The sequence below is a fragment of the Telmatherina bonti genome, assembly GCF_933228915.1.
Source record: "Telmatherina bonti genome assembly, chromosome: 21".
Taxonomy (NCBI): domain Eukaryota; kingdom Metazoa; phylum Chordata; class Actinopteri; order Atheriniformes; family Telmatherinidae; genus Telmatherina; species Telmatherina bonti.
In genome coordinates, this window is record NC_136630.1 from 32,247,717 (window position 1) to 32,274,126 (window position 26,410).

General features: G+C 45.8%; 1 protein-coding gene across 4 annotated transcripts in view; it reads right to left on the minus strand.

The window, feature by feature from the left end:
* tmem94 (transmembrane protein 94) overlaps positions 1 to 26,410 on the minus strand; it is a 92,334-nt gene that overhangs the window by 28,577 nt on the left and 37,347 nt on the right. For 3 of the 4 annotated variants that reach the window (XM_079261227.1, XM_079261229.1, XM_079261226.1), the window contains 3 exons: positions 13,429 to 13,485; positions 10,969 to 11,073; positions 9,041 to 9,214 (listed from right to left, as the gene is read on the minus strand). In XM_079261227.1, coding sequence (XP_079117353.1) covers positions 9,041 to 9,214; positions 10,969 to 11,073; positions 13,429 to 13,485 — 336 coding nt within the window. The remainder of the gene's footprint in view (positions 1 to 9,040; positions 9,215 to 10,968; positions 11,074 to 13,428; positions 13,486 to 26,410) is intronic. The other variant, XM_079261228.1, reaches the window with a different exon arrangement.

The window sequence follows — 26,410 nt, forward strand, 5'->3', positions numbered from 1 at the left end:
GTCATTTATTTCCGGTGTTTTGGAAGCATTTTCTCTGTAAGTGGATGAAATGAGGACATTTTTTGGCGTTGTGAGTCATTAGCTGAATATTCTACAACAAATTAAGTTAAATGTGTTATTTAATTGGGCCAGTTTAAGTTTATTAGTTGTGTAATTAACCAGCTAGTGGTAGTTTAAATTCCAATTCCAACTTTATTTATAGAGCACTTTAAAACAACACAGTTGACCAATGCACAGTACACAATCCAAAACTCAACAACAGTATCCTAAAGAATAAAAAAGAAGTAAAATAAAATAAAAACAATAAAATTATGAAAGCTGCAAGCGGCGATGAAGGCCCTCAGACCTACAGTGCCGCTTGGTCTACTGCCACCGCCTCCCTCGGCAACATCCTTCCAATGCTTTTCTCAACCTAAAGTGCAGCCAGACTGCACATCCGGCTGTTCAGGCCTTAAAAAGGGTCACTTCCTGTCACCAGGGGGTGGGGCTAACTTATAATGCGATTATTGACATGCACACTTGTGAAGGATGTTACTGGCATCATATCTAGCAAATTTGGTGCAGGTAGGCAGTTTTTTGTGGGAGTGATGTCAATTTTCCTTTTCACTGCATCACATCAACTTTGATGCTGCACCTCTCCTGAACAATTTCCCCTTTTTGAAAAAATAACAACATTTAATCACACATGCCTCCTGAACATCCTGACCGAACTTTGGCGAGGTGAGGAAAACGCCAAAATGGCAACTTTGACCTAAAATGGCCGCCTTCCTGTTGACTTTTCACAATGACATTAGCAGGATTTTTTGTTCATCCTGTCATGTAGATCATGTGTATGAATTTTCATAAAAATGAATGACATGCAGTGGCGGGGCACCTAAAATAAGTGGCGCCCTCATTCAGCTTCGCCCAGTCTGGAGCACCTTCGCACCGCCGGCGGTGCTCGGGCCTAATTAGTCACAGTAACTATAAGCTGAGCTGCAGCGTTCTGAACGAGTCGGGCAAGAGTTGAATGACTGAGCCCCACAAAGTGTGTTGCAGTAATCAAGGCGATTCGTAACAAAAGCATGAATGAAAATCTCAAAATCCTGACGAGAAATAAACAGCTTGGCTTTTGGAAAGTCGTCTAAGCTGAAAGAAACTGGATTCAACAACAGCACTAATCTGTGCATCAGACTTCAGAGCACTGTCCAGCTTCACATCAAGGTTTGTCACTGTCATTAAAATGAAGAAAATTCAAAGACATTCAGGCTTTAATTTCTTCAATTCAACATAAAAGTGGTTTTATGCAGGAAGCATTACTCTTCTTCAGTGGCATATATATCTGGGTGTCATCCGCATAAAAGTGAAAAGTAATGTCATGCTTACTGTGAGGAAGATGCAGGCATCCCCCCAAGCTGTTTCATGTCACACATAGACATGTACATGTCATCCATTTATTTCTTTAATTGTTTCTGTATGTATGTATGTATTTAATGAAGATGGATCCTATTTAGTTGAATGTTACATTAATTAATGATACATGAATGATACATTCTATTCTAGATTGCGCCGTCTGTTGGCAGCAGATTGTAGGAGCTCTGACTTGCTATCTTGATTTTTTTTCAAAGTACAAACTCTTCTCACGTAGATATTACATCAAATTAGGTATGTTTTCTGAGGATTTCATGCCGGTTTGGAGGGTGTGCTGCAGGGAAGATTTTTCTGCATATTTTTGACTCTCAAGGCTTGTTATGATGAGTCTCCATGGCAACGAAAGACTTGTTTATAATCGGGATCAACTGATTAACCTCTCCTAAATCAGGAATATCAGCGAAACAACACATCAAATCCCGATGGAGTTGAAAAGAAAGAGAAGAGAATGCAGAGTGGGAGTGAGACAGAGGAGAAAGCTATGGAGATTTAAACAGTACCTCCCGACTGTCTTAATGGGTAATGTGAGATCGCTAGCTAGCAAAACGGACGAGCTCGAGATGCTAACAAGGTCTCAGAAAGGATACAGAGAGTGCAGTATTATGTGCTTCACCGAGACATGGCTGCATGAACACATCCCTGACTGTAATGTGTCTGTACCGGGCTTTAAAACGGTCCGTGCAGACCGCAGTAGACAACACAGCGGAAAGCTAAAGGGTGGTGGAATTGCAGTGCTGGTTAACCAGCGTTGGTGTCATCCTGGACATGTTACTGTCAAGGAGAAGATATGCACAAGGGACATGGAACTGTTAGCTGTGAGCTTCCGCCCATATTATTTACCCAGAGAGTTTACCTGTGTTATTCTGGTAGCGGTTTATATAATACCTGGTACCGCACCAGACACAGCCTGTGATGTCATCAGCTCAGTCGTTGCTCGGCTACAAACACAGCATCCAAACTCATTCATGGCGATCTCCGGAGACTTCAACAACGTCTCCCTCTCTGCAACTCTACCAAGTGACTACCGACCAGTTGCCCTGACATCTCCCATCATGAAAGTCCTGGAGAGACTCTTACTGGCTCACCTCAACAAGCAAGTAAACACCTTTCAGGACCCATTCCAGTTTGCATATCGTAATGGACTTGGGGTTGAAGATGCCATCATATACCTGCTCCAGAGAGCACACTCTCATCTGGACCATTCAGGCAGCACTCTGAGGGTCATGTTCTTTCATTTCTCAGTGCTTTTAATACCATTCAGCCTGCTTTGTTATGTGAGAAGCTCCATAAATTCCAGGTGGATACCTCCACAACCACCTGGATCTATGACTACCTCACAAACAGACCCCAGTTTGTGAGACTGAAAGGTTGTGTGTCTGAGATGGAGGTCAGCAGCACTGGTGCACCACAAGGAACTGTACTCTGGCCATTCCTCTTCACTCTGTACACCTCAGACTTCCAGTACAACTCTGAGTCCTGTCATCTGCAGAAATACTCTGATGACTCTGCAGTTGTGGGGTGTATCAGGGATGGACAAGAAGCAGAGTACAGAGAACTGGTCAGTCAGTTTGTTAAATGGTGCGGTGACAATCATCTCATATTAAATAGCAGCAAAACAAAAGAGATGATTGTTGACTTCAGGAGGAAGAAGAATAAACAAAGCACTGTTTCCATCCTGGGAGAGGAGGTGGAGGTGGTGGAGGAATACAAGTATCTTGGAGTTCAGCTGGACAACAAACTGGACTGGAAATGCAACACTGACTACATCTACAAGAAAGGTCAGAGCAGACTGTACTTCTTAAGGAAGCTGAGATGGTTTAACGTCTGCACCAAGATGTTGCATATCTTCTAGAAGTCTGTTGTGGAGAGTGCAGTCAGCTTTGCAGCATCTGCTGGGGTAGTAGCATCAGAACCAGAGACTTGAAGAGAATCAACAAACTGATCCAGAAAGCTGCTTCTGTGCTTGGAGTAACTCTGGAGCCGCTGGAGCTGATTGTCCAAAGAAGAATGCTGCACAAGCTGATGAAGATGATGGAGGATTCTTCACACCCTCTCCACAACACAGTGATGAAACAACAAAGTGTGTTCAGTGAGAGGCTTCTTCAGGTCCCATGTAAGACTGAAAGATACAGAAGATCATTCCTGCCAGCAGCCATCAGCCTCCGGAACAAGACCTCCTCTAGTTAGGGTCCGAGCCATACGAAGTATGGCAAGGCCCTATTGTTATTGTAATGTTTATTATTATTTTTATTCTAAGCACAACTCGGCCAAAATAGCGATATTCTGGGGTCCGCGTGCACGCCAATGCAAAAATGCCTCGACGGCGCCCCCTACAAACGCCAAACATGGCCTCTAGAATGGGGGAAAAAAAATTTAGTTTGACGTAGGACAACAAAATTCGGTACACATGTCTATCACATCAAGACAAGTAAAAAAGTCATTGAAACGCCTGTTCTCATGGCAACGGGCTGTCCGCCATCTTGGCGTTTGCAGCCATTTTTTTGCCCGTTTTTGTCAATTTGGGCGCATCGCATTTGAACGAACTAGTCTGAGGCGATTCATGCTATTGGCTCCACATTCGCCATGGAGCTTCGTGACAAGATGGGGACAAAAAGTTATTCAAATCTTTTTGATAGGAGAAAGCGTGTTACCGTGGCAACCCATGGAAAAAAGCGTTCTCGCCATGAAACACGGTTCACTCATATCTTCGCAGAAATACATCCGAACGGAACCAAAATTAAAATAATTCATGTTTGGTAGGTCCTTAACGCATTGTAATATGTATTGTGGGTGGGGCGCATATTGGGGGGGCCCCTAGGGGCCCGATAGTCTACTTTGACCTATGGCTACAAAATTCGGTACACATGTATAAGTAACCAAGACGAGCAAAAAACTCTATTGAGAACCTGTTACCATGGCAACGGGGTGTCCGCCATCTTGGCGTTTATGCCCTTTTTATCACTTTAAGCGCATCATATTTGAACGAACTAGTCTGAGGCGATTCATGCTATTGGCTCCACATTCGCCATGGAGCTTCGTGACAAGATGGAGACCAAAAGTTATTCAAATCTTTCTGATAGGAGAAAGCGTGTTACCGTGGCAACCCATGGAAATAAGCGTTCTCGCCATGAAACACGGTTTGCTTATATCTCTGCAGAAATACATCCGATCGGAACCAAAATTCTGATAATTCATGTTTGGTGGGTCCTTCACGCATTGTAATATGTATTGTGGGGGGGCGCATTTTGGGGGGGGCCCCCAGGGGCCCGATCGTCTACTTTGACCTATGGCTACGAAATTCGGTACACATGTGTAACATCCCAAGACAAGCTAAAAAGTCAATGAAACACATGTTGCCATGGTAACGGGCTGTCTGCCATCTTGGCGTTTACACACATTCTTTTCCCAATATGTGAATTGTATTTCTCTATTAAAATGAACTGGCTCTGCGGGTCCTTTACATGTAGCGTTAGGAGAACCAGGACTCGGGTGGAGGGTTCGGCATGAGGCGAGGACCCGATGGATGCCGCTTGCGGCTTTAATTATTATTATATACTACAATATTTCCCTTTGGGGAATAATAAAGTATTTTTCATTTCATTTTATTGAATTTAATTTGGTTTATTTTCAGTATATGTTTTGGTTTGCTTCTACCCTCTCTCTCTCTCTCTGTCTCTCTGAGGTGATCTTGGAGATCAGCGGTGTCATGGAGGCGCACCCATGAATGTTGCTGACAAGGGCCTGGTGTGCTTAATTAGTTTGGTTGGAAAAAACCAAATGGCCTGAGGAGAGGGGGGAGATTGGGGAAGAAGTAGTTAATCTTTATTTTTCTTGATTAGTATTTCTTGTTTTGATTATTCAAGAAAAGGGATAAGGTTTGATGTAATTTAGTCTTTTTCTAGTAGTATTTAGACTTAAGCTGTATTGTATGTTTTTAAGGTTTGTAATTGTGAATACACTCATGTGTTGGGTAGTAATGGATACCGTTCTAGCCTATGTATACTGGGGGAGGAATGTGAACTGGAAGAAAAAGTGGGAAAGGTGTCTGTGCGTGTGAAACTGAAAAGAAATGTAAGTAAAAAGAAACGAGCTCTGCCAATTTTCGTTTTTCCTCCTGTTTTTCCTTTGGCTGTGCACCTGAGGGGACGTCACCATTCTGCACTCCCTAAGGTGAAAACCTTACAGTTCCGAAGGATGGACCCGAGGTGAAGGAGGTAAAGAGAAGAGGCCCAAGAACAAAACAATGGGGCACTCCACACTTAAGGGGTGCTGATGATGATTCTTTTCAATTTCAATTCAATTCAATTTTATTTATATAGCGTCAAATCACGGCAATGCCATCTCAAGACACTTTACATTCTGCACTCCCAATACAGACACAAAAAGTCTGGTCGGTCAGATAAGACCGAAGCCACTGCAAGGCACATCCCTGAATCCCCACAAAGTTTCCTAGACAAGACAGGAGTATGTGGTGGTCCACGGTATCAAAGGCCACTGCTAAGTCCAACAACACCAAACCAACATGGCATCTAGAATCAGTAACCAGGAGCACATCATTAAAACCCCGTAGCGGTGCTGTTTTGGTGCTGTGCTTGGTTTTAAAACCAGACTGGAACACCTCAAGAACATCAAATTCCTCTGAAAATGATGTTAGCTGATCATAAATTAGTTTTTCCAAGACCTTGGAGAGAAAAGGAAGTTTTGAAATAGGCCTGAAGTTTGAGAGGATTGTGGGATCAAGTCCACGTTTTTTAATGAGAGGTTTAAAGAGAGTATTACTGCATGTTTTAAACTACCTGGAACATCCTCAGTAGTTAGGCTACCATTTGTAATATCCAGAATATATGGTGCCATGGAGGGAAAAACAGCTTTAGGAAGCCTAGGAGGAACTGGGTCAGCTGGGGGACCTGAGGGTCTCATGTGACCTATCAGCTCCTTCAAAGAGGATAGACTGATAGGCACAAAAGCATTTAAAACAGCCGTGGCACAGCTTGGAATAGATGGGTCGTGAGCTGGAGGGATTATAAAGGACCTGGTACATCCTATTTATTAATAAAGAAGTGAGAACTTCTTGCAAACTTCAACTGAGGCTTCAAACAAGGAGTTTCAGAGGCATAAAGAGCATTGTTAATGGTCTTAAATAGGACCCAAGGATTGTGGCAATTGGATGAGATCATCCTGGAGAAATAACTTGTTCTAACTGCTTTCACTGTTGTATTATAATTGCGCAAGCTATCTTTTACCATCTGGAAGGACACCTGTAACCTGTCTCTTTTCCATTTGCTCTCATTATCTACAGGAGCGTCTTGCCTCTCGAGTAAACGGTTCACTGTTGGGTTTAATAGGTCTACTTTTAAATGAGGCAACAACATCTAAAGTGGACCGGCAGATCAATTCAAGATTATAACAAAGTGTGTCGACATCAGCATCACAATACTGAGAATCCAGCAGGGTCTCTAAAGAATATTCACTGAAAACAGCTGAAAACTAAGCTGCAGTGGCAGAATTAACCATATGATAAAGTTGCACAAGTTGGATCATTCATTTTCAGAGCAGGAACATCAAAAATTACGGGCATGTGATCAGAAAAAACAGCATCACCAACTAAGAAATTTGAAACAGTAAAACCACGAGAGAAAACCAAGTCAAGCATGTGCCCATGTTCCTGCGTAGGGCCAGACACACACTGCATAAAGTTACAAGAGTTTATCAGATTTACAAAGTCTTTGGCCAGCGGCTTGTCTAGGCAACAGACATGAACGTTAAAGTCCCCGATAACTAAAACTCGGTCATATATCGGTACTATTTGAACCAGAAAGTCTGCAAACTCACTGATAAAATCCTTGTTGTACTTGGGTGGCCTGTAAACAACGCATAGCATCCGAGGAGCCGTGCCCAGCTCAGACAAGTTCACCTCAAAACTTATAGGTGTCATTAAGAGTTGTTTACAAGCAAAGTTTTTCCTGTAAATGGTAGCCATGCCACCCCCATGGTTCCATTAGCGCAGCAGGCTCACCGACTGCTATCCAAGTTTCCAAGTTTCTGTCACACAGAGAAATTGTGGTTCACTAACAGAAGCCATACTCTGGACGTCATCTGTAAATCTGTTTTTATCATGAATTTACTGCAGTTATCAGCTGTTGTTTGTTCACATGTAAAGATTTTTTTATTGGATTTTAGATTTATCCTTTGGTGATGACTGAATTATTTTGCCTGGTTTTAATTCCTGGTTGTAAACTAGACATTATAATATTAACTACATACATAACTTTTTTTCTGAGACTAATGAGGTTAATTTAGTTGGAGTTTTACATCCATGAAGAGCCTCAGTAACAGCAGCTATAATGCAGAGACAGCCTGGTCCTGCTGGATAAATCTGCATGTAATGACTTTAAAAAATATAAATAAGAAATATTTGAAATATGTATTTAATGTTTTTCCCCCCCGTGGTCCCCCTGTCAGTATTAGTGAAATGTATCTCCCCAATAACCCTTCTCTCTATAAAAGCTGCTGTTTACGTATGTTGGAACATTGTGCTACTAGGTATTAAGGTGTCACTGAGGACTGTAGGTATCGAAGCGTATATGTCCCAACTAACGAGGGTTCCTTGTGTAGTAACATTCCAACAGTTCCTTATTTGCCTCTCGGGTCCATTTCTCAATCTTCCTTGGTGTGATGCAGACCTTGTTTGATTGGCACGTCAGCTTCATTATGTGCATTCATCATGAGGTATTCAGAGTGCTAATGATGTTACTTTGGAGCTGCGGGTTTCAAACTCTGGTCTCCCGCTCCCGGTCTTCTGTTCTCCAGGCTCTCCAGGTGGCTGCTCTACCAACTGAGGATTTATGTATAAATATAAACTGCTCAAAAAATAAAGGGATCACTGAAACAATACAATGTAACTCCAAGTCAACCAGACTTCTGTGAAATGGAACTGTCCACTTAGGAAGCAACACTAATTGACAACCAATTCCACATGCAACTATGGAAAGAACAAAGTATTTAATAAAAATATTTCATTCATTCAGATCTAAAACGTGTTACTTTAGTGTTCCCTTTAGTTTTTTTTAGCAGTGTATGTATATAGAAATAATATAATATAAACTGTAAATGTATTTACTGTATTTACTGGTGTGTTTACCATCTCGTTTCTGTTGACTATGATAAATGCAGTCTCTGTTGCTTCCAAAATTTTAGCTTTGATAAATTAAATTGACAGTATACTAATCAATACACATTACTGGGCAATACTGAGAGAACATTGGGAGGAAAATTGATGTATTTGTGATGCGTCCCTCCAAAACCCATTCAAATGGACTAACGGTGCTGAGCTGTTTGGAAGTATTGATGCTACATGAACCCGTGACCACGTATCGGCAAGTTCAAAGACTGTTGTAACTCTCTTAATAAATGGCTCTGGATACGGCTATCAAACTCAACTCCCAATAGTCCGGGCTTCTCAACCTCGGGATCAAGCACTGCACGTACTTTGGAGGCTTTAGGGGGGAGTCTGAAGAAAGAGGTTTGGATCTTTAAATGTTATATTTTCAAAATGTAGATTGCTTGAACCGTTTTCCAGCATCTCTCACCTGCCTATACCAACCTGTGTAAGCTAGCAGACATCACTCACCTCGTCCCTGTCCTCATCCGTCTCCATCCGGCAGTATGAGTTCACCGACAGGTCGTCTCGGAGGTCATCCTGGCTGCTGTGGGGCGGTTCGACTCTTCCACTGAAAAACAGGACGGTCTCTGGACTCGGGCTTGGCCAGGACAGGATCCCCTGCTTGTCCACGCAACACAACACCTAAAACACAAAAGCCGTTTACAGCTAACAGGAAGGAAGCCCCCAGTGTCACCCAATGCCCATCATACATCACTCAGAGTCAGTGTGTGTGGAAGTTAGATTTGATTTAAGGTCAACTTCTGCACCTGGTAAACATTGATATCTGTTGAAGTAACATCAACACTAGTGGTCAGCTTGGAAAGTGTATAATTAGCAACTTGTGACATGCCTTCCCATGTAAAGAAGTATCACTCTAGGGATGGGCCCTATACACGTGACTGGCTTTCTCCTGAAGAAGGCCTTCCCCTTGATCCCACTGATGCTGTGTTAGTCTGGAATAAATATAGCCTCTTCCTGTCACCATCAGCTGCTGCTGTGTCATCTCTGTAGCATCAATAAAATAGAAATTATCCACAACAGATTGGCGAGCCAGCCGCATTTTCATGATCCTAGGCTGGCCTAGCCTGACCCCAAAAGCTACGAACCCGACCCCTGAGCCTCGATCCTAACCCACGAGTCCCGATTCCGACCCCTAAAGCCCCGAACTCGACCTCTCAGCCCCAATCCTGACACCTGAACCCTGACCCCGACCCCTGAGCTCCGATCCCAATTTCTGAGACATGATCCAAATTCCTGAAAAATTATCCTGACCCCTGAGCTCCAATACCTGAGCCCTGATCCCGACCCCTGAGCCCCAATCCCGACCCCTAAAGCCCCGAACCCGAAACCTGAGCCCCGATCCTGATCCATCAGCCCCGATCCTGACACCTGACACCTGAACCCTGACCCCGACCCCTGAGCTCCGATCCCAATTTCTGAGACATGATCCAAATTCCTGACATCTGATCCTGACCCCTGAGCTCCGAACCAGATACCTGATAACTGATCCTGACCCCTGAGCTCCGAACCAGATACCTGAGTAATATAATGTCTCATGTGTCTAAACTGTCGTGTGGAGTGGCCCAAGGTTCTGTCCTGGGACCTGTTTTGTTTCTTTTGTACTTATTGCCTCTTGGCCGACTTATTTGTGGTTTTGAAAATGTATCTTATCACTTTTACGCTGATGATATTCAGTTGTACTGTTCCTTCAATGATTCAGAGTTTTATTTTTTATCTATGTTGTTAGAATGTGTGTCCTGCATTAAAAACTGGCTCTCCTCAAATTACCTTCAGATAAATTCTAAAACAGAAACTCTGATCATTGCCCCCGATAAAAAGATACCTATGATCAAAAACTATCTTGGTGCTCTGGGATCGTCTGTGAAAACCAGTCTCAGAAACCTTGGGGTTGTGTTTGATCCCGACCCCTGAGCTCCGATCCCGACCCCTCAGGACAGAGAACTATGTTAGAACAACAAGCAGATCACGTTTACTTGTCATGTGATAATCTTCCTTTTCATACAGAAAATGCATTCCTCCCCGAACACGGACCGTGTCCGTCTGTCTGGTGTTTGCCTGTATTTGTGTCTGCATGTCCTTCCTTCACATTGTTGAGAAAACAGTCTGATCCTCATGTCTTCTGCAGCGACATGAACAGAAGCAGCTCAGATCTACTTCTGCTATATCATTGCTGTGACCTTAAAAAGACCAAGAACACTCAGATGTTGCTTGCCTTATTTTTCCTGAAAGTTCTGTTTTACACTCAGAAAACCACACCTCTCACATGCGGCTGCACGTGCACTAAGCGCGGAGGTAACATGCAAAAGAGACACAGCAGAAATGAGGAAGATCCGTCTCCAGCAGACGTCGGAGCATTTGGACAACATGGAACTCACCGTGACCGATCCCAGAGTGTGCAGGAGGCTGGATGTGTAGCACAGGGTCTGAGATTCTCCCTTCAGGATGCCCACCAGGTGTCGCCATACACAACGTAGCATTTCCTGTGCGCGCGCGCACACACACACACACACACACACACACACACACACACACACACACACACACACACACCAAGTGAACAACTGCTATGCACCAAACAAACTGCTGATTGTACATGTGTACCGGTACTACTTTCTATTTTATTTCCTTTATCTTGTGTATTTACATGGATGTTGTTGTTAGCGGTTACAGAATAAGCTTTGACTTTAGGACTGTACAATCAAACAATCAATCAATCAATCAATCAATATGATTCAGTTACTCATTCCAGATGTTGTCTGGACAGAAGGCCCCAGCCTCGTATCAGATTTATCAGTCATCCCTTCAGGAATATTCAATCCGATCCGGTTAAAACAAATCCTCTCCTCATCCATGTTGGTCCAATTTAATTCCCATTCGTCCCAAAATAACGACGGAGCTGCAGGAAGGGTCAGGATAATGTAGGATGTTCGCCCTCCTTCCTCCTCCCAGGACCCAGCAGAGGACCGGGGATGAAACGGCTTCACAGCCGGGGAGGTCCGCCGGTTCAGTCCTGCAGCAGCAGGCAGCGGCCGCCGGCAACGTCCCAATGGTCCTGAAGGAGGTTCTCCTTCCTGGTTCTGGTCCTGAAGGAGGTTCTCCTTCCTGGTTCTGGTCCTGAAGGAGGTTCTCCTTCCCGGTTCTGGTCCTGAAGGAGGTTCTCCTTCCCGGTTCTGGTCCTGAAGGAGGTTCTCCTTCCCGGTTCTGGTCCTGAAGGAGGTTCTCCTTCCCGGTTCTGGTCCTGAAGGAGGTTCTCCTTCCCGGTTCTGGTCCTGAAGGAGGTTTTCCTTCCCGGTTCTGGTCCTGAAGGAGGTTCTCCTTCCCGGTTCTGGTTCCTGAAGGAGGTTTTCCTTCCCGGTTCTGGTCCTGAAGGAGGTTTTCCTTCCCGGTTCTGGTCCTGAAGGAGGTTTTCCCTCCTGGTTCTGGTCCTGAAGGAGGTTTTCCTTCCTGGTTCTGGTCCTGAAGGAGGTTTTCCCTCCTGGTTCTGGTCCTGATGGAGGTTTTCCTTCCCGGTTCTGGTCCTGAAGGAGGTTTTCCTTCCTGGTTCTGGTCCTGATGGAGGTTTTCCTTCCTGGTTCTGGTCCTGAAGGAGGTTTTCCTTCCTGGTTCTGGTCCTGAAGGAGGTTTTCCCTCCTGGTTCTGGTCCTGATGGAGGTTTTCCTTCCTGGTTCTGGTCCTGAAGGAGGTTTTCCTTCCTGGTTCTGGTCCTGATGGAGGTTTTCCTTCCTGGTTCTGGTCCTGATGGAGGTTTTCCTTCCTGGTTCTGGTCCTGAAGGAGGTTTTCCCTCCTGGTTCTGGTCCTGAAGGAGGTTTTCCTTCCTGGTTCTGGTCCTGAAGGAGGTTTTCCCTCCTGGTTCTGGTCCTGATGGAGGTTTTCCTTCCTGGTTCTGGTCCTGAAGGAGGTTTTCCTTCCTGGTTCTGGTCCTGAAGGAGGTTTTCCTTCCTGGTTCTGGTCCTGATGGAGGTTTTCCTTCCTGGTTCTGGTCCTGATGGAGGTTTTCCTTCCTGGTTCTGGTCCTGATGGAGGTTTTCCTTCCTGGTTCTGGTCCTGAAGGAGGTTTTCCTTCCTGGTTCTGGTCCTGATTTAGGTTTTCCTTCCTGGTTCAGGTCCTCATGGAGGTTCTTCCGTCCGGCTTTTGGTTCATGGTTTTTATGAACCGGACTGAGGTGGATTTGTTGGAACTGGATCACAGTGACGGGGTTGTGTTCTACCTGACTGCTGTCGGTCATCGGGCTGAGATGACTGCGCTGTGAATCAGTAAAGTGTGAATCAAGCTGAAAACAGAGGTTCTGGGGTCTGAAGTCGTCCCTCCACCAGGGCAGAGGTTCGACATCAGATTCCAGCTTTTCCAAAGCAGCTCCATGTCTGCAGCCAGGTCTGAAAGGATGACAGAGTGATGAGGAGAGGGCACAACGCCTGATTCATGCAGAGGTGGAGCCAGACTCCGCCCGCCAGCATCTCCATGCACACCGAGGTCCCACATGAAGGTATTTACAGAGAGGCAGAGCGGTGATGGCTGGTATTTTCCTTTTCCAACTACAGGACAAAGTAACAGGAAGTCTGCCCATCAGGGGTACAATCATCTCCTCCCCTCATGGACAGACAGGACTGGAAGCAATAAAAGGAAGAAATGAAGGGACAACTTACATCCAGAGCTGCTTGATGAGTAAACTGATAATCCACAGATGGCCCAAAGCAAAAAGGTAAAGGGAAGAAAGTAAAACATGCAGAACAAACACGGAACACAGAGCAAATCAGGGGGTCCGGGAGGGAGGGAGCAGCCAGATTCAGGTGGAGCTGGGGGTCAAGCAAATGGGGGGACAGAGAGATGGTATACCTGGGAGGACACCACTTCGGTGTAGCTGCTTAGAGTGTCCTCAGAGAACTTAGCAAGCTGGGACGAGAGAAAAGTCTAGTTAACATACAGAGGAAGGCCATCACTTCTCCCTTCATGTGTGTGACGGTGCACGTGTGATAGTGTGCACATTAAGTGTAGACTTGTATGAGTTGAAAATAAAGCTTTTTACTGCAGCTACAAACCTAAATCCATCAACAGTCAGGTCAGCAACTATTTACTAAACCAAGCTAGGATCTCCTGCATGCAACTACTCCCCCCTCACCTGCACCAGACCGGAACGGGACAGCATTCCTCGGGAACTGGTCTCATTTCCCAGACACATGTCAGAGAAAAGGAGATGCTAACTATGCTAAACTACCTCATAGCCTTCTGTTGATCCTGTTCCAGCTGTTTACAGCGGCATCAGATTCACAAACAGCTCAGATTTTTCATTAAATGATAAAATGTCTCAGTTTCATCCTTTGGTATTTTTTGGATCTTCTACTGGGAAGAAAATATGACCTGATGGGGTTCATAAGTCATTTCATTCTGATTTTATTATTCCGATTAGCTTCATCCTGACTGTTGGATCCTGTGTTGCACATGTCATTTTCTGGCTTTATTGATATAGTTTTTAATTTTTATAGCATACATTCATAATATTACTGCTCTTCTGTGGCTTGCTGCAAAGGTCATGCTGAACTTAGTGTTTAAGCATCTGGTATCTGCTCTGCTGTCCTTTGACGTAAAGAATGTGTGAAAGACCTGAGTGACCATCGGTAGGTATCTGATTGATCATCACTCGCTCATGACAAGGATGGTGTATGCCCAGGGAGTGAAAGAGTCCAGTATCATAAACGGTGGGGTAACTCAAACTGAGATGATCACTTTGAGTAAGGTCAGACTATCCTTTGTTTAGGACAACATAGATTTATGTTCCAACGAAGCTTAGAAGTCTCCAGCGCTCCAGTCTATGCGTAGAACCCCCCAGACTTCTGCTTAATCAGATGGTTTTTTCAAATTGCAATTTGTGATACTTTGTTCATTTTACTCTGCTGAATAAACCTTGAAATCCTTTTTCACTTCAAAACCAGGCTCCACATTGTTGACAGACTTTTTTGTTTGTTTTTGCCTCCACACGAGAATATTTTGACACAAAACTCTGCAAAACTAAAAGAACTTCAGTTCTTTCAGAACCCCCCTCCAGCAGGAAAATCTCAAACAGGACATGAATTGTGCATGACAGGCCTCGAGTGAAACACCACCACTCCCTGGCGAACCACATGCTCATCAGAACAGCAGCGTTGCATGCTAACTGCTAGTGCTAACTGCTAGCATCTGCTGCATGTAAACTGTGCGTCTTTGCTGAGGACATAAATGTTCTTCCGGAAACTACCGGTTTTGCTTCAGATCCTGGCCTATGGCTCAGCAGGGGCTTCATGGTCGAATGCTATATGATGTTAAAGAAGTATAGTTTAAGTGTAGTTTGAACCAACAGGACTCACCGTGCGTTGCAGGAAAATTTCCCTCCAGAGGCCATTGTCGAATTCACCCAAAACTCTGTTTCCATGAAAACCAGAAGCCAGAACTCAAAAGAAATTTTGTGTTCTGCTGTCCCAGCATCGTGGTGTTGAAGGGTCGTAGAGAACTGGATTGTATGTATCCCAGTCTAGCAAATCTACATATACAGGACTTTTTCTGTTTTCTCTGAGGACTTTCCTGCTGCAGCTCTTCCACACTGGACAGGTTCCATCTTTACCAAACTGTGCTTTTTTAACCGATATGGTAGAGTGTTTGGTGTGCGTATTATCTCACAGTAAAAATGTCCCTGGGGGTGGAAGGCACTAGTATGATGGATAGGGAGAAGACGTGATTCTTGGAACTCCTTATGGCACACCTGCAATATTTTATAATACAGCCACCCTTTGATTACCCTTTCTTTTCTTAACACAATACTTTTCCTAACAACTCTGTCTTTACCACGATGACCAACTGAAAGGAAATAATGTCAAACAAGAACATAAGAAGTCTCAAAGGAGCGGCTGTGGTTAATGCTAGTTGCAACAAAGCTAGCAAGACTAGCTAAGCCCCTGCATACCGAGGAAGATGATGATGAGGAGTTCTCGTTTATTTGGCAGAAGGTGTCCATTAAACTCTTACAGTCTTTCAGCAACAAGTTTGATAAATTTGAGCAGTCTTCAGAGACTGCTCAACAAGTGCTAGTGGTAAGGCTAACAACCACAGAGCCAAGCTAATGATCACAAGCTATGCATTAATACGAAAAAGTTCCATTATGGGTCTACAGCCGAAGAACAAAAAATTACAAGCCAAAGTCTCAGACCTTCAGAGAAGATCCTGGCGGAATAATATAAAGATAGTTGGTGCTCCAGAGGGCGAGGAGAAAGAGAGACCACCCAAGTTTGTTACGAAGCTCTTCCTGTCACTGCTGGGGAGTGACAACTTTGAGAAGATAGTGAATGATTGAGCACTTAGCGCCCAAGACCTCCAGACAGCTCCAGACCCACCACTATTGTCAGGGCACATTTCGCACAAGATAAAGAAAAGATTTGGGACTTGGGAGATAGACAAAAGTGGATTACTGAGGCCATGGCATCCTATTGAAATGCAAATGCCAGTGGCATCACAGCAAAGTCACTGGTCGATGACACCTACCCCAGCCCTCCGACTCTAATTTCCTTGAGGACAATCTGCCTAGCCCGGCCCAGATTGACCTCAAACTCATTATTCAGTATTCAGTGTTATTACAGCCTCAGACAAGATCAAACGCAAATCAACAATAGACTCACCAGAGCACGGGCATCTCTCGATCAGCTGAGATCCTGTCAATATGACCCAGTGGCTGTTAGCTAGCTGCTAACATTTACAGGACGCTCAAAATGGGTCCGCTCACCTCTCCATCCCCACAGGCTGTGTTGGTTGTTTGTGCCTGGCCAAAAAAATAGTTGTACTGGAATCACAGATATCAAAACTGAATTGGATCCGAGAAGCTGAGAACATGATGGACACCATTGTCATCCGCGATCCAAAAATGGATTCCCAGGTTCCTGATGTCACCGCTCCCTGCCGTACAGCTGTGGATGCAGTGTTCCCCGACGAGACTCCTATTGATGGCCATTCCGCCGCTGGAACCCTGCCACAGTTCACCGTTAGCTCCACACCGAGCCAAAAGGAGCCCCGGTTCCATGTCGCTCCACGGCAGCAAATGGGAAGGCGTCACTCCAGCGCACCTCCACCAAACGACATCCTCTGTTACAACAGGTTCGACTTCCTCAGCCTTGGTTATATCCCCCCCTTAAGCAACGAGTCCAGCAGCTCACCGCCACCACCTCTGGTAAAGCTTCCATCACATTCCAAGAAGGAGGTGTGGCAGCTATCTTTAAATCCGAACTATTGATTAGTCCTAAACATAAAAATAGTTACAATAGCTTTGAACACCTGACTTAGTCTATCCCACCCAAGATGGAAATCAGAGAAGCCACTTCTCCTAGTAGTAGTCTACCGTCCACCTGGATCTTACTCACAGTTCCTAACTGACTTCTCAGACCTCTTATCAGACTTAGTGCTGAATACTGATAAAGTTATTGTTCTGGGGGATTTTAACATTCATGTTGATGATGAACATGACAGTTTAACCATTGCCTTCATCTTCATCTTCTGCCGCTTATCCGGGGTCGGGTCGCTGGGGGCAGTAGCCTAAGCAGGGAAGCCCAGATTTCCCTCTCCCCAGCCACATTTGCCAACTCTACGGGGGGATCCCGAGGCGTTCCCAGGCCAGCCGAGAGATATAATCCCTCCAGCGTGTCCTGGATCTTCCCCGGGGTCTCCTCCCAGAGGGACGTGCCTGGAACACCTCACCAGGGAGGTCCAGGAGGCATCCTGACCAGATGCCCAAGCCACCTCAACTGGTTCCTCTCGATGCGGAGGAGCAGCGGCTCTACTTTGAGCCCCTCCCGGATGACCGAGCTCCTCACCCTATCTCTAAGGGAGAGCCCGGCCACCCTGCGGAGGAAACTCATTTCAGCCGCCTGTATACAAGATCTCGTACTTTCGGTCACGACCCACAGCTCATGACCATAGGTGAGGGTAGGAACGTAGATCGACTGGCAAATCGAGAGCTTTGCCTTCTGGCTCAGCTCCTTCTTCACCATGACAGACCGGCGCAGAGTCCGCATTACTGCAGACGCCGCACCGATCCATCTGTCGATCTCGCGTTCCATCCTTCCCTCACTCGTGAACAAGACCCCGAGATATTTAAACTCCTCCACTTGAGGCAGGACCTGACTCCCGACCCGGAGAGGGCAATTCACCCTATTCCGGCTGAGGACCATGGTCTCAGATTTGGAGGTGCTGATTCTCATCCCAGCCGCTTCACACTCAAGAATCACTCAAGCGAGAGCTGGAGATCACGGCCAGATGACGCCAACAGGACCACGTCATCTGCAAAAAGCAGACATCCAATCCTGAGATCACCTAACCGGATCCCCTCAACACCTCGGCTGCGTCTAGAAATTCTGTCCATATAAGTTATGAACAGAATCGGTGATAAAGGGCAGCCTTGGTGGAGTCCAACCCTCACCGGAAACGAATCTGACTTACTACCGGCAATGCGGACAAAGCTCTGACACCTGTCGTACAGAGACCGGACAGCTCGTACAAGGGGGTCCGGTACCCCATACTCCCGGAGTACCCCCCACAGGAGCCCCCAGGGGACACGGTGAAACGCCTTCTCCAGGTCCACAAAGCACATGTAGACTGGCTGGGCAAACTCCCATGCCCCCTCCAGGACCCCAAAGAGGGTATAGAGCTGGTCCACTGTTCCGCGACCAGGACGAAAACCACACTGCTCCTCCTCAATCCGGGATTCGACTATCTGGCAGACCCTCCTCTCCAGAACCCCTGAATAGACCTTACCAGGGAGGCTGAGGAGTGTGATTCCCCTGTAATTGGAACACACCCTCCGGTCCCCCTTATTAAAAAGGGGGACCACCACCCCAGTCTGCCAATCCAGCGGTACTGTCTCCGATGTCCACGTGATGCTGCAGCGGCGTGTCAGCCAGGACAGCCCCACAGCATCCAGAGCCTTAAGGAACTCCGGGCGGATCTCATCCGCGCCCCGGGGCCTTGCCGCCAAGGAGCTTTTTGACCACCTCAGCGACTTCAGCCCCAGAGATAGGAGAGTCCACCCCTGAGTCCCCCAGCTCTGCTTCCTCATCGGAAGACGTGTTGGTAGGATTGAGGAGGTCTTCGAAGTATTCCTTCCACCGACCCACAATGTCCAGAGTTGAGGTCAGCAGCTCCCCATCTCCACTGTACACAGTGTTGATGGAGCACTACTTCCCCCTCCTGAGCTGCCGGATGGTGGACCAGAATCTCCTCAAAGCGGAAGTCTTTCTCCATGGCCTCGCCGAACTCCTCCCCATGCCCGAGTTTTTGCCTTGGTGACAGCCAAAGCTGCATGCCACTTAGCCTGTCGGTACCCATCAGCTGCCTCCAGAGTCCCACAGGCCAAGAAGGCCCGATAGGACTCCTTCTTCAGCTTGACGGCATCCCTCACTGCTGGTGTCCACCAACGAGTCCTGGGATTACCGCCACGACAGGCACCAACGACCTTCCAGCCACAGCTCCGGCTGGCCGCCTCAGCAATAGAGGCACAGAACACAGCCCATTCGGACTCAATGTCCCCCGCCTCACTCGGGACATGTTCGAAGCTCTGCTGAAGGTGGGAGTTGAAGCTCGCTCTGACGGGGGACTCAGCCAGACGTTCCCAGCAGACCCTCACAACACGTTTGGGCCTGCCAGATCTGACCGGCTTCCTCCCCCACCATCTGAGCCAACTCACCACCAGGTGGTGATCAGTTAAAGCTCCGCCCCCCTCTTCACCTGAGTGTCCAAGGCATGTGGCCGCAGGTCCGATGATACGACAACAAAATCGATCATCAAACTGCGGCCCAGGGAATCCTGATGCCAGGTGTACATATGGACACTCTTATGTTGGAACATGGTGTTCGTTATGGACAATCCATGACGAGCACAGAAGTTCAATAACAAAACACCATTTGGGTTCGGGGGGGGGGGGACCATGCCTCCCAATCACTCCCCTCCAGGTGTCACTGTCATTGCCCACGTGAGCATTGAAGTCCTCCAGCAGAACAATGGAGTCCCCAGAAGGAGCACCCTCCAGCACTCCCTCCAAGGACTCCAGAAAGGGTGGGTACTCTGATTCGGTGTATAAGCAGAGACAACAGTCAGGACCCGTCCCCCCACCCGGAGGCAGAGGGAAACTACCCTTTCATCCACCGGGGTAAACCCCAACGTGCAGGCACCAAGCTGGGGGCTGATGAGAATGCCCACACCTGCTCGGCGCCTCTCACCATGAGCAACTCCAGAGTGGAAGAAGGTCCAGCCCCTCTCGAGGGTACTGGTTCCAGAGCCCAAGCCATGCGTCGAGGTGAGTCCAACTATATCTAGTCGGAACCGCTCAACCTCGCGCACAAGCTCAGGCTCCTTCCCCACCAGAGAGGTGATGTTCCACGTCCCTAGAGCCAGCTTCTGCAGCGGGGGATCGGACCAGAGTCCCCGCCCCTTGCTGCCGCCCAGCTCTCACTACACCCGACTCCTACGGCAGATGGTGTGCCCACGGGAGGTCTCCTTGTCAGTTCCATCTACTACTACATCTACTATACTGTGTATGGCAACCGCACTCATTTCTTTTGATTGTATTTTTTTATTTTGTTCATTTATTTGCTGTAGTTATTATTCATTTAATTGTGAAAACTCAAAAACTTAAAATAAAATATACAAAGACAACTCTCAGCTTTGGACATCAACTAGTTCCCTACAAGGCTGTGAGGTGGGATTGGAAAATGGATTTCTGTCAGCCAGGCCCTGTCCATGTCAAACATCCCCACAACCAGTGTTGTGCAAAGTCTTCCTTCACCAACATGAGAAAAACTCAACTCTCAACTCAACTTTTTAAAGCACTTTAACACGCCAGCTGCAACAAAGTGCTGAAGAAAGACGTAAAACATAAAAAAAAATGCAGATTGAGATCTGAATCGTAGAAGTTAAAGGAATAAAAGATAAAACAATAAAAAGCCATCAAAAGCCCAAAATAAAAACATTTAATAATAGTAAAAGCCATTGATAAGAGAAAATAAGCACAAACTGGCTGAAATGCAGGTCATAAAACTGGGTCTTTAGGCATGTTTTAAAAATGGTCAGTGATTCTCAATCCTGCAGCGGCAGAGAATTCCATAGTGTTGGAGCAGCAACTGTAAATAATCTGTCCCCTCTGAGCTTCCGCCTAAACCTCGGTACCTCAAAGGAACTGATCAGCTGATCTGAGGCGGCGGGCTGGCGAGTATGGCGTAAGCAGCTCAGAGAGGTACAGAGAGGCCAGACCATGTAGGGACTTAAAAACAAATATGAGAACCTAAAAATTAACTGTACGAGGGAGCCAGTGAAGTGATGCTAAAATAGGTGTAATGTGTTCCCTCTTACTCGCTTCAACCAAAAGATGAAAAAGAAAGAAAAAGTTCATCCATCCATTCGAACTCATATCATAGTCTCAAAGTGAACTAGTTCTCATAACCTGCTCTTACTCGTCCTCCTCACATGATGCTGGAACATGAGATCTTCATCCTGCCAGTAAAAGGCAATCCTACTACCTAGACTCTCGGCCTGTCTCCTTTCCTCTATTCCTCTGATGAAGTCTTACTTTTGTTACTTTGCTGAGTCAGCCATGGGGAAGGAATGTTTATAGCAGTGTGCTTAGCGTATGAAGTGAAACGCAGTATCCCTGGTTCACTTTTTAAGCCTCAGAATGCTGATGGGTAGCAGCATCTCCAGAAATGACCATGATTGACGTTATTGTTCCATTAAAGTGGTCAAAATGGCAGCTTTGAGGTCAGGAACTTACTTCATGCCTCTTTAAATCTAAAAACTATGGAAATTCTGTTTCTGCGTTATCAAAACATTCATGGCTCTGAACGGTGATAGTTGGGGGATATGTCTCATGGATCCACATCCCGTGTCAATGCTAATGATGATGGAACAACTCCAGTGTAAGATGGTGAAACTGGGCTCCTTCCCAGTTTTTCATCTTGTTTGCAGATCAACTCCTCGTGACTCTCCTTTCATCTGAAACTCCACACGTCAGCCCCTGGAGGCTCACACTCAAGAGATTCTGTCGCATAATTAACACCGTAATCGTAACAAGGCAACTTCCCGTCGTCCTGCATCACCATGTCCTACAACACATCAGCTGACCGGTGACGTCACCGTGGGTTGGGTTCTGGTCTATTTAACAACAGTTTGACAGGTTCTCTCCATTTCCCACAATTTTTGATTCAGTTCAACGTTAACAACCCACCACTTGCTAACTGGGCTTGTTCAGGAGGTTTCTGTCCTTCAACAGAACTTTTACAGACAAAGAGAAAATTCTTTTAGGGACCAAACTGAGTGTTCATCATCTCCACGTTTTACCAACTGGAGATGATGCTGGAACTTTGTACAGCTACCATACAGTGAGGAACACATGCAGTGGCAGTTAGGGCTGTGACGACATGCTTTTGTCCTGAATCAATTTGATTTCAATGTTCTGGGTCCCATTTCAGTTTAAATAGCGATTCTCACGATTTTTCAATATTGCTTATTTTTGTAGACAAAAAAAAAAAAAAAAAAAAACCACTGCAAAACCTTTCTTGCTAATCTATTTTCTTGATTTTTTTGATAGCATCAATGCATACGACTTTGGATAATGTTGCTCCCCTAAAGAAGAAATTAGGTAAGATTATGAAGGCTCCCTGGTTTAATTCCCAGCTTCGAGTTCTAAAACAGGCATCAAGGCGTTTGGAAAACAGATGGCGTTCATCAGGACTAGAGGAGTCTCACTTAACCTGGAAAGAAAGTTTAACTGTATACAAAAAAGCCTTACGTACAGCAAGAACAGCTTATTATTCATCATTGATAGAGGAAAACAAAAACAACCCTCGGTTTCTTTTCAGCACTGTAGCCAGGCTTACTAGGAGCCGGAGCGCTGTGGAGCCATGTATTCCTTTCTCACTTAGCTGTGATGATTTCATGTATTTTTTCAGGAATAAAATTGATACTATTGGAGATCAAATTCACAATATTCTTCCTTCTACCTATAATGTTGAGCCTGTTGTGGTCTCCGAAGCATCCTTAGAACCAGGATCTGACTTGTGTCTAAATAGTTTCTGTCCTGTCCAACCCTCTGAATTAACTAAAATAATAGCTTCATCTAAACCAGGGGTGTCCAAACTTTTTGCAAAGAGGGCCAGATTTGGTAAGGTGAAAATGTGTGGGGGGGGCCGACTATTCAGCCTGACATTCTTTGAACCATTAACATTAAACATTTTACCGAAATCACAAACCACAAAAAATGAAGAAAACTATCAAGGATATCTAAGTTCATGTGAAACATTACATATTATTCACTATTATATGCTCACTGTAAACAAAATTCAAAACAGTGATCACAGCATATTTAAACTGTGATTTTGACCATCACAAAAAAATTAATTAACTATTATTATTATTAACTATTATTAATTAATTATTAATTTAAGAATTTATTCAACTCAGAGGACTTAACAAATATCTTGCCTGCACTAATGTGAAGGGTGATACCGGGATCTTGACTGCAGTATGTAGTCCAGGTCCGGCTCAAGAGCAGTGGTTTTGATGCGTAAGACGTCACGCAGGTGAGAGTCACTCAGTCTCGTCCTCATGCGGCTCTTGTTAATGTTCATAATGGAGAATGTCTTCTCACACATGTATGTGGAGCCAAACAAGCTCAGCATTTTCTGAGCAAATGTCCGAATTGCTTGGAACCTACCTTCATCCAGCTGGCGGTAGAAGTTGACAAGAGGGAGCTGTTGGTGCCGACTGCGATGCTCAGTGTCACACTGCAGCTCAATGAGCTCCAGCTGCAGGTGGTCTGGAGCGTCATCAGGGTCCACGGAGAAAGGAGAGGAAAAAAGCGTGATCTCCTTTTCAATAGCTGCAAAGTCCCGAAAGCGCTGCTGAAATTCCTCAACCAGAGATGAGATGTCTGCTGCATACTTTGTCATTTGCGCACTGATATTGTTCTGTGGGAAACTGGTCATAATTTCCTGCAGTGATGAGAAATGTGCGGTATTGGGCTGCGCCTGTGACAGGTGCCTTTGGAAAAGTAGCAGCATGGTCCGAAAGGCTTTGATGTGTGAATACAGTTGGCTTACCACTGCATTTTGCCCTTGAAGGCTTGTGTTCAGCGCATTCAGATGTCGCGTTACGTCAACTAAAAATCTCAAATCAGCCAGCCACACAGGATCATTTAACTGTGGTATGGGTTGTCCCTTTTTTGTGAAAAAGCGCTGCTGTGCCGTTAAAACAGCTTCCAGTTGCTTCACTTTTTCACCGCGTTCGTTCCCAGTTAGCTTGTCGTAGCTAGCATGTTTCGTCTGGTAGTGCCTCTTGATGTTGAATTCCTTGAAAACAGCCACAGTCTCTTGGCAAATTAGGCAGACACAGTTGTTTCGTATTTCAGTGAAAAAAATCATCCAATTTCCACCTGTCCTGGAAGAGGCGGCCCTCGCAGTCAACTTTCCGTTTTTTGTTTACAGTCGCCATGTTAGAAATGGACATGGCTGAAACGATCACGCAAGGCCAAGGGTCACGGCAGCCAGGGTGCGGCCACAGGGCTACTGCCATCTTCTGGTGAAAAGTAAAATAGCTTTTTTGTCCATATGTATTTTATACTGTGGTCAACAGTGCTGGCGGGCCGCATATTATTGACTTTATGATAGAGGCCGCGGGCCGGTAAAAATTTGACCACTGGCCACAATTGGCCCGGGGGCCGGACTTTGGACATGTCTGATCTAAACCATCCACCTATATCTTAGACCCTCTCCCAATGAGCCTCTTTAAAGGGGTGCTATGATGGTATTTGGAGTTTTCTGAGCTTTCTACAGTGTTACAGTGTTGAATCCTCATCAGACATGTGAACGGCACTGTTTTTTTTTATCACCTAAACGCATGTTTGAGTTTGAGTTCCAGCATTCTCTTCGTTCGGTTTCTATGGCGACGAAAAACGCGTGGTTTTAGAGTTTTTTCTACTTGGAAATCCTTGTGACGTCCCGGGGGATAAGGTTCGGTGATTGGTTACCTTCTACTGGTTAACAAGGGCATGTACAAATACATCAGGCGGGTGGAAAACGTGGGATAAAGTTATTTCCAACGATGGCTGGTGAGTTTACCAAAGAGAGACATCCTGCTGCATTCGTTGCTGTGGGTTGCTGTTTTCCACTTCGTTTTCAGGCTCTGATTCAGGTTCCAACATGTAGGGCTGTATGCTGTGTGTTGACATTGTATTTTTTTTAATTTTTTTATTGAGTTCATAGTAGCCTAATCCTTCTGTTTATGAGATGTTACAATGACGGCGAAAGCAGTTGTGGTGCGCGCTCAAGATGTAGTGCAGTGGCATGAACAACAGCCTTGTCAGGGTGCTTGTCCGCTTCAGAGAAGACGCAGTGGCAATTGCGGCAGATATACAGCAAACGTTTCATTATTTTCTTGTGCGAGAGGATCACAGGAATTATCTCCGGTTCCTCTGGTACCGCAACAATGACCACAGGAACAAATTTCTGAGTACCGGATGAAGGTGCACGGGTTCGGCAATAGTCCTTCACCCACTGTTGCCATATTCGGCCTGAGAAACGCAACACGCCAGTTAGACATGTGCTTCTCTCCCGCAGCCAAACAGTTCATTCAGAGACATTTCTATGTTGACGATGGATTAAAATCCGTGCCCATAGAGTCCAAGGCAGTCAAGCTCCTCACGGACAGATGAGACCTGCTTGCTGCCTCCAACTTGAGACTTCATAAAGTTTCCTCAAACAGCCCCAAAGTCATGAAAGTGTTTCCAAGTGAGGACCTGGCAAGCGGGCTCAAAGACATAGACTTCAGCACCGACTTCCCACCGATGCTAAGAAGTTTTGGAGTATGTTGGGACATTGAGAAAGATGCATTCACATTCAGAGTGTCAGAAGCCGAAAGACATTATACAAGAAGAGGTGTCCTGTCCACAATCAATAGTTTTTTTGACACTCTGGGGTTTGCAGTGCCAGTAAGCATCCAAGGGAGGGCACTGTTAAGGGCACTAACCAAAGGGACTTGTGGGTGGGACGACTCACTACCGGAGACCATATTCATGGAATGGCTAGAATGGAAAAACGCTCTCAAACATCTTGAGCAAACCCACATTCCAAGAGCTTACTGCTCATTTTCCCTTGCAAATGCAAAACACAAGGAAATCTGCATCTTCTGTGATGCATCAACCCAAGCAATAGAGGCTGTGGCTTACTTAAAGCCAACCAACAACAATGGTGAGGTGGAGCTTGCATTCATGTTTGGAAAAGCAAAACTTGCACCCTGCCCGAACTTACCATACCTCGACTTGAACTATGTGCAGCAGTGTTAGCGGTGAAGGTCGCAGAGCTCATTAGAGATGAAATGGACTTTCAGATTAGTGCCATGCATTTCTTGTCGGACAGTAGAGTCGTTCTTGGCTACATTTACGAGTCCAGGAGATTTCATGTCTTAGTGAACAACCGTGTGCAACGCATCAGACGGGCAACACAACCAACTCAATGGAGCTACGTAGCCTCTGAGCGCAACCCTGCAGACCATGGATCCAGATCCCTTCCAGCCGCCAAACTGTTGTCCAGCACATGGCTAACAGGGCCCAACTTTCTATTAAGGCCCACAGAGAGTACCTCACAAGACACATTCCAGCTGCAAGATCCTGACACGGACTTAGAAGTCCATCCTTTGTTCAAATCCGTCACCCACACATCACACCCTTGTTTGAAAGTTGAAAACTTACAGTCTTTCTCCAGTTGGGAGTCACTTACTAGAGCCATTGCCAGGCTGGCCCACATTGCTCACAGTTTCACAC